At 42.2% G+C, this 13173-nt stretch overlaps 1 protein-coding gene across 1 annotated transcript; it reads right to left on the bottom strand.

Annotated features, from left to right (window-relative positions):
• Positions 1 to 5501: 5501 nt before the first annotated feature.
• Positions 5502 to 8378, bottom strand: LOC147609841 (pentatricopeptide repeat-containing protein At2g13600-like). The gene has a single exon (XM_086787149.1). It carries the CDS (start codon positions 8295 to 8297, stop codon positions 6420 to 6422), a length of 1878 nt encoding a protein of 625 aa, XP_086643275.1. The 5' UTR covers positions 8298 to 8378; the 3' UTR covers positions 5502 to 6419.
• Between the last annotated feature and the right edge of the window lie 4795 nt (positions 8379 to 13173).

The raw sequence follows: 13173 nt of genomic DNA on the forward strand, positions 1-13173 counted from the left end.
TATATGGTCAAATCAATACAACAGATAGAGCCCATGAGTATATAATCATACTCATGGGTATATAGCCCATGAGTATGATTATATGGTAAAAGCAATACAACAAATAGAGCCTACAAATTTTGAGGAGGCACTTAGACATAAGCATTGTGAAGATGCTATCAATGATGACATGGTTGCATTAGATGCAAATGTGAAGCAATACAACAAATAGAGCCCACAAATTTTGAGGAGGTACTTAGACATAAGCATTGTGAAGATGCTATCAATGATGACATGGTTGCTTTAGATGCAAATTTTGAGGAGGCACTTATACATAAGCATTGTGAAGATGCTATCAATGATGACATGGTTGCATTAGATGCAAATGTGACATGGGAGTCGGTGCCCTTGCCTAAGGTGAAGAGGTAATTGGATGTAAGTGGGTCTATAAAAGGAGAATTCATATGGGTCTGCGAGCAAATACAAGGCAAGATTGGTAGAAAAGGGATATACACAGATTGGTAGAAAAGGGATATACACAGATCTATGGGATTGACTATGAGGAGACTTTCCCCCTGGTTTGCTAGAATGCAGCCGTTGTGAGAACAATCATTGCTATGGCTGTAGCTAAGAAATGGTCTTTAGATGAGATGGATGTAAATAATACATTTCTACATGGTGATTTACACACAAGAGGAGGTGTACACGGTATAACCACCATGCACACCCAGATTTTATCTGTAGGTCACGTAAAGCCTTGTATAGCTTGAAACGGGCACCTCGAGCATGGTTAAATAAGATAGAAGACTATCTTTTTAGTTTTGGATTTCATATATCCACAATAGATTTTACACTTTATGTGAAAAAGATAGACAAGGGCATTGTTCTAGTTATAATCTATGTTGATGACCTGATTTCCACAGGGGAAAAGTGATGGTGACATTCATGAGGTGAAGATGATCCTTAAGAGGAAGTTCGAAATGAAGAATAGAGGTGAGTTGCGATACTTCCTAGGTACAGAGGATGAGATTTGGATTTTACAGAGGCAGTATACTTTAGGCATGATGTCCAAGTATGGGATAATAGGTTGTAAACTAATCTCAATGCCATTGCCAATCTCAGTGCCATTGGAGCAAAACATGAATTGGATGTAGATACAGGTGATCTTTTGGAGGAGGACTCTACTATGTACATGTGCATTGTAGGGAGTTTGATTTACATGACTATCACCAATCCATATTTGAGCTATGCTATGATGTTAGGTTGTTTAGTCAAATTTTTACGTATACCTAGAGGAAGCCATGCTTGGATAAGGCTAGGAGGATACTCAAGTATATAAAGTCCACTATACACTTTGGAATTTTCTATAAGGTTGGAGTACATATACATGTACATGGATATACAAATGTAGATTGGGCTCGTAGTGTCTCAGACAGAAGATCTACTAGCAGCTTTATGTTTACTTTTGGGAGTACTGTTGTTAGTTGGAGCAGCAAGAAGCAACCGACACTTTATTGAGTACAAAGGCCGAGTATAAGGGTGCTGCTATTGTTCACATGTAAGGTAGCTTGGTTGCAAAAGCTACTTGTAGATATGGGAGAGCCCATAGATATGGCTATTGTCATTTATTATGACAACAAGAGCAACATACAGTTGGCAAGTGTAACCCAGTGTATCATGCTAGGATAACACACATTAAGATGTATTATCAATTTATGATGAAGAAGGTTCTAGCATGTGATGTGATATTAGCACAAAGGATCAGGCAACTGATATCTTCACGAAGGCATTAGGTATAGAGAAGCTCTACAGATTCAAGAGTTTACTTGGAGTTCGTGGTATAGAGTTGAGCTTGAGGGGGAGTGTTACTAGTGCAGATATGGGTGACACGCTAGGATGATAGCTCTGCACTTATGCCGTTAGCATGGTTAGTGCTAATATGGGTGATATGTTACCAATGGTTTATAAGCAGTGTGATAGCTATATGTTACCAATGGTTTACATGCGATGTGATAACCATTTTGGTTTACTAGAGTTATGGCATAGTTATAGCACCAACTCCTATAGTCAAGTTTACATTATGGACCTACCTCTCTATGTTATAGTAGGAAAGTAGTTTTCCTTACAGTATATACTCTTATCTTTATGTTATAGTAATTGAGTAATTTCCCTTATAGTATGTACTTTTATCTTTATGTTATGGTTATAGAGAAGAGAAGAGAATATAATAAAATTCAGCTATCTATCTCTCTTATGTGTGTGTGTGTGTGTTTGCTAGCTCAAGCTCACCATCTATCTCTCTTGTGTTCTTGTCTACTCTTGTGTGTGTGTGTGTGTGTGTGTGTTTGCTAGCTTACGCTCACCCTCTTCTCCCAATTCTTCTCACCACTAGACTATATATAGGCTTCTAATGTCAAATATTGTTTGACCAACAAGTCATGTCCTACCATATGCCGTTATAAATAACCATATCCCAAGTAGGTACAGGGGTACATGAGTACATGGGTACGTGGGTATATGTGTACATGGGTACATGAAACCAAGCCTACAATCTAAGGATAATGTGTCCCAAGCGAGAAAATAGCCTTCTACCCTAGAGTGTAGTCCATTGCTACTTGCATGCATCCTACTTGGTATGATGCTAGGTCTACTTAAGTTATCTCCTAAATATTTAACCACATATGGCTAATGTCTAAGGTCTATTGGCGATGGCACCAAAAACTACTCCTCATATAGGGGGCCTTATAAAATAGAGCAACCCCTCATGCACATAGTGACATTGAAGAGGGTGGAGTATTAATTTCTAATATATGGTAAGTTTACCACCAGTTTGGCAAGTTTGCCACACCATTAGGAATTTGAGACATATGGTTAGCTAAAACATGTTATAATCCCTTCCTTACTATGAACATAAATTCAAACTCCAGAAACAACCAATGTGTGATAACTCTAGTTGTGCAAGGTTTATTTACAAGATATAATAGGGTTTGATTTCATAAAGAAAACAAACTTATTGGCCAATAGATAATGGTGATACCTTTTCATAGCATATACCATGGCCAATTCTTTATCTCTTTCTCTCTTTGGTGGTATAGTTTTTTTTAGCATCATTAAGTTGTATGTTGGCAAAACAAATAGGGTAGTCTAACTAATTTTCCCCTAGTTGTGCCAACACACACCCAATTACAAAGTTTGAAGTATCAATGTGTACATGGAAGATTAAATCCCAATTGGGTGGTCTCACGATTAGTGTACTGGCTAGTGCATGTTATTAAGTCCATCATATGCTTGTCAATGTTCTTTAGCCCATTCAAAGACTATTAGTAGTATCTTGCAATTTCTGTGCATAAAATATAAGGAACCTTCAATAATACCCAACATGTTCCATGAATATCTATGCACCTTTGTAGTTTATGGGGGGTGGTAATTCCAAGATAGGTTTAACTTTGCAATCATTTGTGAAAATGTCATTCTTAGACACAATGTGTCTCAAAATGATCCCGTGCTACACCCAAAATTGGAATTTCAATGGGTTAAGGAGAAACACCTTTCTTAGGAAAGCCAAATGATCTTTCCATCTAGGGTGAGAACACACAAGTCATCTATGATGAAGACTTCCAGCCACTTTTGCAAGTAGTTCCCTTGAATAATGTACATATCAAGTTTTTAATCCAAAGGACATGGACCTCTATGCAACCCTATAGGTAATTATAGGTAAATGTTTCCATGTCGTCGTGGTAAACGTGGTCCTTGTGTTAGTCTTATGATCGACCCTTGTTTATAACCTAATAAATCATCCAAGAAGATGTAAGCTTCTTCTTTGTCCACCCATTTCTAGGACATATTCTATGTGGGGTAAAGGATAATAGTCTTTATATGTTGTAGCATCATTGACCTTCTTCAAGTCCATACATACACGTAGTTTTTAATTCTTCTTAGGCACAATAACAATGGGAGAAACCGATCCACTTTGCTCGATCTTATAAATGAATTCTATAGTAAGAAGTTTATCATTTTCCTCCAATTTTAGGTTTATTTGATAAGGCTTTTTGTTGGTGGGTCAGGACCCTTCTATGATAAGGATGGTATGTTACACCACTTGTGGGAGAGAACTCTCTTCATTTTCATGTATTTCCAAGCAAAGAAATCCTTGAATTCCTTCACCAAATTGACCAACTCTTTTTCTTCATCAAGGGTCGAGTCTTTCACATTAAGGACCGGTTTGGGATCCTCACCAAGTTTTTCTATATCTACTTCCTTGACCTCAACAAGCCCATCAAAAGACACCTTCTTATCCCTCTTTGAAGCATTACGCTCTAATAAAACAAACCTTTAGTTCTCTCATCGATAGTACAAAGGAGACAACGACCAAGCATGCAAAGGGGACAATGAAGGTGGTGGTGGTGGTGACCACTGAAGAGACCTAACACAACTTCTAACTCACAAGTTGTAGAGAAGAAGGTGGCTGCTAAGGAGGACTCTTACATAATCTATGAAGAGCTTAATAAGCAGACATGTGAAAGGGATTCTTTTGACTCGGCTACTTTTTCTAGTTTAGAGCTAAAGAAGAGGAGTGGTACACATTGGGAAACTGACAAGATAGCAAGATGGCTTGGTAGGTCAAAGGTGTAAAGTGCAAAATGATATGGCACATCATGGAAAAAGTAGGATGAGGTGGCAAATGATGTTGCACATATTGGAATGAAAGATGAGGTGGGAAACGATTTGGCGCATCATGGAAATCAAGAAGGTGGCAGATGCTATGGCACACCATAGAAAGCAAGATGATGTGGCAAATGATGTGGCACATTGTGGAAAGAAAGACGAGGTGAGAGATGATGTGGGGTATCATGGAAAGCACGATGAGGTGGTAGATGATGTGGCACATCATGGAAAGAAAGATGAGGTGGGAGATGATGTGGCACATTATGGAAGGCCAGATTGTTGGAAATCAACTTGCATAAGTGGCAATGCCAAATTGTAAGGGGTGAATGGTTGAGAGAGAAAATAACCTTTGAGTCAATTGTAAGAGGGAAATATATAAGTAGCCAAAAGTGAAGAGTTGTATTTATGTCAAGTCTGAGTGGTTGGTAGGCCTCAAAGTCTATATTTTGATGTACTTGACTATGAACTGTATGAAGCAGTTGTGTATGGTGTTTTTCAAGCAATACCATAGATGTGAGTCATTTCTTTTGTGTCTATTGAGCTTCCTAATGTCCTTTTTCCCTATTGCAACACTTATCTTGATAGATATCTATTCAATCTTGCCCCCTCTTAACATCTTATATGCTTCCTCCCATCCTATACCTGCTCCCTACTACTAGTCAATTTTGTTTGCTGCACCACAAGAACTCGCAGAGCAACAAACTCGTAGCCATGATGCTGCTTTCCAGCTTAGATTTTCTCTTGCAGCGTCTGAATTGTTTTAAAAAGTAAGCGCGCGCACGCGCATGTGTGTGTGTGTGTGTATGAGAGAGAGAGAGAGAGAGAGAGAGAGAGAGAGAGAGAGAGAGAGAGAGATCACATGCATATCATTCTCTGTACCTTCTTTTTTGTGTTAAGCGATACAGCTTGAATTGTGTGTGCTTATGCATGGGTGTGCAGACACACGCCAACATGCAGCAGTATGAGCATGCATGGAGAGTCGAGACAGCTCCAAATACTGATGCTGGCACACATTGTTGCTAGCCTCACATACTTATCTAACAATGTGTCATGCAGCTTCCAGCCATATGTGCTATAATCAAAAGCACAGTGCATAAATACTGCTGATCCTGCATCTATAAATGAGAAGACAGTGAGCCATGCATTGCTGTAGTAGGACATATCCCTTCTGCAATGACAACTACAGAGACTTGTGATCCAGCAGCCCCAGTTGATTTCTGGTCAGTGATGACAAACAAGACCATCTCCTCAGCAAGAATGACACACCAAGACCAGCTCCTCAGTTGAGCCTTACAGGATACCATGTGAGGCATCTTCAATGACCTATGAATTCATGGCCATATCCGGCAAATATGTATTCTGCTTCCAATTGAAGCTTCACAATACCTGCTTTGTCTCTCTCTTCCCACCGCTTGTATCTGCATTGCCCTGCCCTTGCATCCATGCAAGACGAGCTCTGATGATGTCATACTCCAGGATGGAGCCTCACAAATTATCAAAAAGCACATTGCCATTCCTCTGCTATGTCTGTATTTTTTTTGCATGAAGTAACTCCCACAACTAGGTCACAATGAGGCTCACTCCTTATACATGTGTCGACAGGCTGTCGCAACTATTCTAAGTTTGGCCTACTTTTTGGCCATAAAACCTGTACCCCCCAGATTCCATGAATGCAAGTGAGGCTCATAGTCCATGTGCTTTGTATAAACCCTTTAGAACAATGTGTATATTTGAATTTTCTTCACCATTGCTATCTGCAAGTTGCTTCTCTGCCATTAGGTTTTCTCAGCTGTGGCATACAAATTAGACATTGTTATATATTGTCCAACCTCCTTTGAACCCAATTCAAAACATATATTTGCAACACGGACTGCCCGCTCAAGGTCGTCATGAAGTCTACATGCACTAAGCAAGGCCGACCATGCCACTGGAGTTTTTTTTAATGGAGAGGTAATGATAAATTCCTCCACCTCTTGCAAGAATCCTGCACGACTCAGAAGGTCAATCATGCACAAGAGATGCTCAGAACTATGAGTGATGCCATGATCACTATTCATAGAATCAAAGTATTCTCTGCCATTATCAACCTGCCCTGCATGACTGCACGCATTCAAGACACTGATAAATGTGATCTTGTCAGGTTTGATACCTTCATTCTGCATCATGTCAAAAACCTCCAATGCTTCTTTGGCGTACCCATTACGGGCAGAGACAGCGATCAAAACACTCCAAGTAATTGCATCTTTTTGAGGCATTTTACTAAAAATACACTTGGCATCATCAAGACTGCCACACTTCCCATACATGTCGATCAGGGCGGTACCAACTTCGAGTTCCTCCTCATTGCCACAGTCAACAATAGCAGCATGAATATGCCTCCCCTCATGTACAGCGGCTAGGCTTACGCATGCTTTGAGAGCAGAAATCAATGTGATTTTGTTTGGTCTAATGCCTTCAGGTTGCATGAGGTTAAAAATTTCCAAAGCCTCTTTGGTCTGGCCACTATATCCATACACTGCAACCATCGAGTTCCATGACACAACATTCCGAATGGGCATTCTATTAAACACAGCCCTTGCCTCATGCGGTTCATTGCACCTACCATACATATTGATTAGAGAAGTCCCTACCATCACCTCTAATTCACAGCCACTGATAACAGTTGCCACTTGCATTGCTTTGCCCTCATCCATTTTGTTACACGCTTCAAGGGCGCATATGAATGTTACCATGTCGGGCTTGAACCCTCGAAGCTGCATCTCATTCAAAAGATCTAAAGCCTCCTTGCAATGGCCATTCTGGGCACATACATCAATCATGGCAGTGAAAGAGACAGTATCTAGATAATGCATTCTACCAAACACAATCATGGCATCTTGCAGACACCCACATTTTCCATACATGTTGAGGACAGCAGTTCCAATCACAACCTCTTGCTCATACCCCATGCCAATGACGGCAGCATGAATCTCTTCACCTTGCACAAGGGATGTCAAGCTGGCACATGCATCTAAGGCGGAGATGAAGGTGACATTGTCGGGCTCGAAGCCTTCAACCTGCATTCTGCGAAAGAAATCAAGGGCCTCACTGTCACGCCCATTCTTGGCAAATGCAGTGATCATGGCATTCCACGATATGCTACTCTGGTCGGGCATGGTGGCAAAGACATCACATGCCATGTCCAAGCATCCATGTTGGCAATAACCATTAATGAGCACATGCCATGAGTACAAATTAGGCTGGGGAATGCATTCAAACAAGGCACGCGCGTTGTCGAGGCTACCATATTGGCCGTACACTTTCATCATACAGTTGAAAGAGCAGGGATCAGGGGAAGGAAGTCTTTGAAATGAGATTTCTGCATCATGCAAACATCCACAAGCGCCATACATTTGGATGAGAGAGTTTCCTATGAAGGTGTTGCTCTCTATGCCGCAGCTTATGAGGCGGGCATGGGCATGTCTGGCAACTGGAAGGGCCTTCGACTCACCGCATCGTTTCAGAAGGGACGCATATGTGATATAGTCCGTCAGCGACTCGTGGGGTTTGGCCGGAACCTCCCCTACAGACTTCAATCCATGCCTTCTCCCAGCTTCGTCCCACAAGCCCCTATCTGACGTGTGGTGATGCATCCATGGTGGGTGGTAGTCCATCGATTAAATCGAAGGATTGGCTATGGACAATCTTGCCGTACAGCATTACTCATAGCTTCATTTCGTATGGCACTTTTATGATAATGGACGACAATATCCTCTACAGACCACGAGCATGCCATGGCACCTTTTTTATAAACAATTGCTGGACAACAATATTCTCTACAGACCACGGGCATGCCCACGGAAAAGGCACCTAAAGCCATCTTGCAATTGAGAGTTGTGGGCAGGCTATTGTGCCCAGAACTGGAACTGCAACGGTGGTGGTTTTGCTCCAGTCAGCACACATGAGCGCTGAGGGTGCATGAGCGTGGTCACAGTCTGGAAAGAAATGTCAGATGGGCAGGTGATTGTGGTGATCTGATTGGTTGGGCAAAACTTTTTCGTAGGCTTCCACCCAAGTATGTAAACACCCTTAGCATCTTTGTTTTGGTATTCAACTAGCTCCTAGATACTAATATGTAAACATATAGTTATATTTTGCATTCGACCATCTCATCTCTACTTGTCTCCATCTAGGGGAAGAGAGTTCTCCTTTCACATAGAGCCCAATGGCAGATGCTTCGGCAAGGTGGCTAAAGTAAGCTCTTGACTTGAACATATTTGGCACCGTCGAGACGGGTCGAGACGGGGACTAGCCTAGGGCTTAGCTCCGTTGTTCATCCGTCCATTTCAAGCTATTGAGATTACCCAATATTGCTAGTGTTGATTAGGAGGTCACACTCCAAATAATATACGATTTTGGTTTGTTGTTTTTTATTTTGTTTTGAAGCTTGTTGCATTAGGGCATCTATTTTCATCTCTTGGACAGGAAAAACCCTAGTTTCTTGGTTATTTGCATGATTTTGAAGCTCCTAAAGCTTTGATGTTGTTGTGTTGAGCCAAGGAATATCTTAGCGATTGTGATTAGGAGTGGAATCCATTCCTAAAACATAATCATTAAGCTCCATTAAGTGTGGATTAAAGTGGGATAGTTAATTTGTGTTCATGCATTATTTGGGAATTAAAAGCTTAGAAGCATGTAATGTTTCGGAGTGGAATCCGCTCTGAAAACATAAGCACCATTAGGTGTGGATTAGAGTAGGTTTTTGTTCATGCATTATTAGAATTGATAGCTTAGAGGTATCTAAAACCAATTAATTTTTTTGAAAAAAACTTGAACACTTCATAACCACTATTAACTAGGATTAGGATCCTTGATTGCCTCCTAGCAAGTCCAAAAAACCTCAAAGAACTCCAAAAACCAAGCTAATCATGGGAGATGTGAGCCCATAGTCCCACGAAAAAAGACATGAGTCAAAAACGTGAATAAACACACGTAAGCCTAGAGATGTGAGCCGTGAGCTGAATTTGTATACATAAGATGTGAGTCAACCAGACATGACTCTAGAGGTAGGTATTAGGTATACCTAATATTGTACCAACCAATTATTACTACCTTAATAACTTATAAAGACATACCAACTCGTGTACCTAAAGGATTTTCTTATCATACAATTTGTATTAGCTACAATTTCCAATGAAAATTCTTATCCTTTGTAATATTGGGCATTAAAGTGTAAAATTATTACCCAATAGATGAACCCTGTCATAAGCCTAGTGCATAAAATGCAGTGCCTCGGGTTAGCATTGTTGCGGCATTTACTGTACACCGCAACCGCATTCTTGTAATAACCGCACTGGATAAACTGTTGTGTGCAATAGTCAGTAGGGATTCCAAGGGATGTCATTAGTAGATGTATCTATTTGGATCACAGATACTATTCCTATATATGGATGTAACTGTAAGTACAAATCAATGGAATTCTTCAATCAATGAAATCTATTGCAATGTTCTGTGTAATTTTTCCATACTTGTCTTCAATCGGTGATGCTGTTAACTTAATCTTTTATCCATCTGTAAGATAAGTATGCTGTGCAAGAAGGTAACCAGTCCTGTAATCGCTTACTGTCTATGCAAGAAGTAAATGTGATTACACTTGGCGAGCGACCACAATGTTCGTGAATGCGCACATGTTCTCAGGGGCCTCCTGAGTTGGTGGTCCTAGTAGCAACTGGGCAGCGGAGCCACCGTCTCTTTGACGAAGCTCGTCATGGCTCGATGAGTAGCCCGCCTCTTTCCCCGGCAGGGCCGGAGGCCGCCGAGTGGCGGTGTGACGGAGCTATTCCTGTCCTCCTATTTGCACTCCAAAGGCAGGTGGGCGTCCTTTGACACCCCAAACCTCTCCTCGGACGGCGGCGCGACGGCTGTTTCCTTTACCACCGGTGGTTACACACCAGCCACCTGTCGTGATGGCCGCGCCAGCCCACAACATCAAGTATTCTAAGTTTCGGGGGAAACAAGGAGAAGATCCGGATGCACATGTGCGGCAGTTTGACAACTCTTATGGCCTGAATGTGCCTCCACCTTTTGAACCTCTCCACAAGAAATCAGTTTTTGAGTCTACCCTCAGCGGCGGCAAAGCATCCAGATGGCTGGCAGAATACCCCGTCGGGCATTTTCAGGATTATGATGCGGTGCGTCTGTCTTTTCTGCGTAGGTTTCGTGTGGAGAAGACAGTAGCCTAAACGCTGGAGCGGCTACGGGTCCCCAAGCAAGGCAAGCGCACAGCGGAGGATTATGTTGCGAAATTTCGAGTGATGTTGCAGCGGGTTCCTCAGGCGCAGCGGCCAGCCCAGGAAGTCTTAAATGACTATTTCTTGAAAGGCTTAGCAAAGAACTTACGCACGGCCCTGGCCACTATGGACAAAGTGAATACGCCACTGGTGGAGGTCATTGCTCAGTCTATTCTCGTCGGGGAGTCGTTGGAGGATAACGATTCCACCACCAAGAAGAAATCTAACAATAGCACGTCATGGGGACGCCGTAGTCGACACAGCTCGGAGGAGGATTCGGACACACGGAGCTCGGACAGTGAATCGGAGGACAGTAGCAGTACAGATTCTGATGAGGCACCAGTGCGGGAGACTAGGAAATCTCACAAAAGTGGGAAGGTCAGCACGGGGCCCGCAGGGGTCTTCGGCTGCTAAGTCCACGAAGGAAGTCTGGTGTTCTCGTTGCCGTAATCCTGGCCATCCAACAACGAGCTAACAGAAACATTGCCTTCACCACGTTCAATATCATTGGCCACTTCTGTATGCGAGCGCTTTTTCGGGCCTGTTTCTTGGGCTCGTATTCTAAAGGTTCTGAATCCGATTTGAGGCTCAACGGGTCTGTTCTCAAGTGCAGAAAGGGCAGGTAGTACACTCAAAGGTGGGTCAGATACTGCAGATGCTATTCCCTCTCTGCTCGCCAATTTTTTGGTTTCTCTTCGGCCTACCTGTCATTTTTCGGCTCCATTATCTACCAGTGCTTCAGTCACAGTCATTGTTTCTGATGGCGTATCGGTTGTGCCAGTAGTAGCAGTTCTATCTTCTTCCCCTTTATCATCACTATTATCTGGGGTACATCATCATCCATTACTCATATTTCTATTGTCAATTGACTTGCAGTCAGCTTTCGACTCGCTCTGCTGGATTGCTAGGGTACATCATCATCCATTACTAGTATTTCTAGTGTCTCAACTAACTTGCAGTCGGCTTCCAACTCACTGCTGGATTGCTAGAGGAATATAAAAAGCTATTGTCTTATTTCTTGGGACCTAGCAGATTACTCAACAACTTCCTCCTGTAGTTGGGCACTAAGGATAGGAGTTGATCAAGTGATATGTCTAGTTTTAAACCTTTCAGATCCTCCCATATGTCGTATTTTTCACCTTTTCTTCTGTCTTGTTGTTACATTGAGGATCTTCTTTTGTCTTTTGTTGTTGTCTCTTTTCCGTCGAGGCTGAGTACTCCATCTCATTGCTGCTTCTTGTTGCTAATTCAGCTCTTTCTGTGGATTTTTCTATCCACGCACCTTTTTGTTGCTTTTTGGCAGACTATATGTGCTTCTTGAGCACACTTTCTTCAACTGACTTCCTGGGATCCTCTTGTCCCTTAACGTTGTCAGCTGACCGTTGTACCTTGCGAGGCTTATCTTCCTGTAGCTTTCCTTATTCCACTATCATGCGAGGATTGTCTTCTCTCTCTGACACTTCTTCATTTGACTCCTTATTTACGAGACTTATCTTCTCGTGAGACGACACTTATTCATTTGACTCCTTGTGAGGCTTATCTTCTTGCATTTTTTCTACTTCCGCCTACTTCAGGCTTTCCTCTATTCCCCCTAGACCTTGTCTAGGCTGAGGGGTTTTCTTTCGACTTCCCTTTTGTGCTTCTTGCACCTCCTTTGTCACAAAGTCTTTGGCTTGTTTTTGCTTCTTCCATTCCAGGTGGTATCCTTCTGAGTGCTTGGTTCATCTGACACACTCATCTTCTCTTTTCCCTTTTGGGACCTGGTGATTACTACCATAGTTGGTTGTGTATCTTCTAGCTCCTTGATTTCAATTACATTGATGGACAATGGTGCAGCGTTCGCTCCTCCTGATCCTCCTTGCAACTCTTGTTAGTGCTTTTGAAACAATTGAAAGTCTTGCCACCTATGGCCAGGCTTCCGACAGTAATCACATTAGAACCCTCTGACTATCTATTGCCACCTCTTCCTCTACCTTACCCTTGGCCATAGTAAGGTATGTATGATACTGGTGTAGCAGGCCATGGGTGCTGTTGTTGTTACTGTATGACAGTTGTGCCTTCCTCGACACCTAATGTTATATTTGCAATTTGATGTCAGGTGTGTGAAGGTTTGGCAGATGGCGCAGGTCGGTTGCATTTTGCATTTCTTCTTTCAAATGTCCCTCGTTCTTGCAGATCGGGCATAAAACACATGTTCTATAGTCAGATGAGCTAGAGGTCTTTCCATAGGCCACAGTGAGCTCCTCACAATCTTCTTGGC

The sequence above is a fragment of the Cibotium barometz genome, chromosome 50 (genome assembly GCF_041138505.1).
Source record: "Cibotium barometz isolate CiBa-2024 chromosome 50, ASM4113850v1, whole genome shotgun sequence".
Taxonomy (NCBI): domain Eukaryota; kingdom Viridiplantae; phylum Streptophyta; class Polypodiopsida; order Cyatheales; family Cibotiaceae; genus Cibotium; species Cibotium barometz.

What these genes read in the sequence shown, in the direction of transcription:
- LOC147609841 (XM_086787149.1), bottom strand. Translation starts at nt 8,297, where the DNA reads ATGGACTACCACCCACCATGGATGCATCACCACACGTCAGATAGGGGC.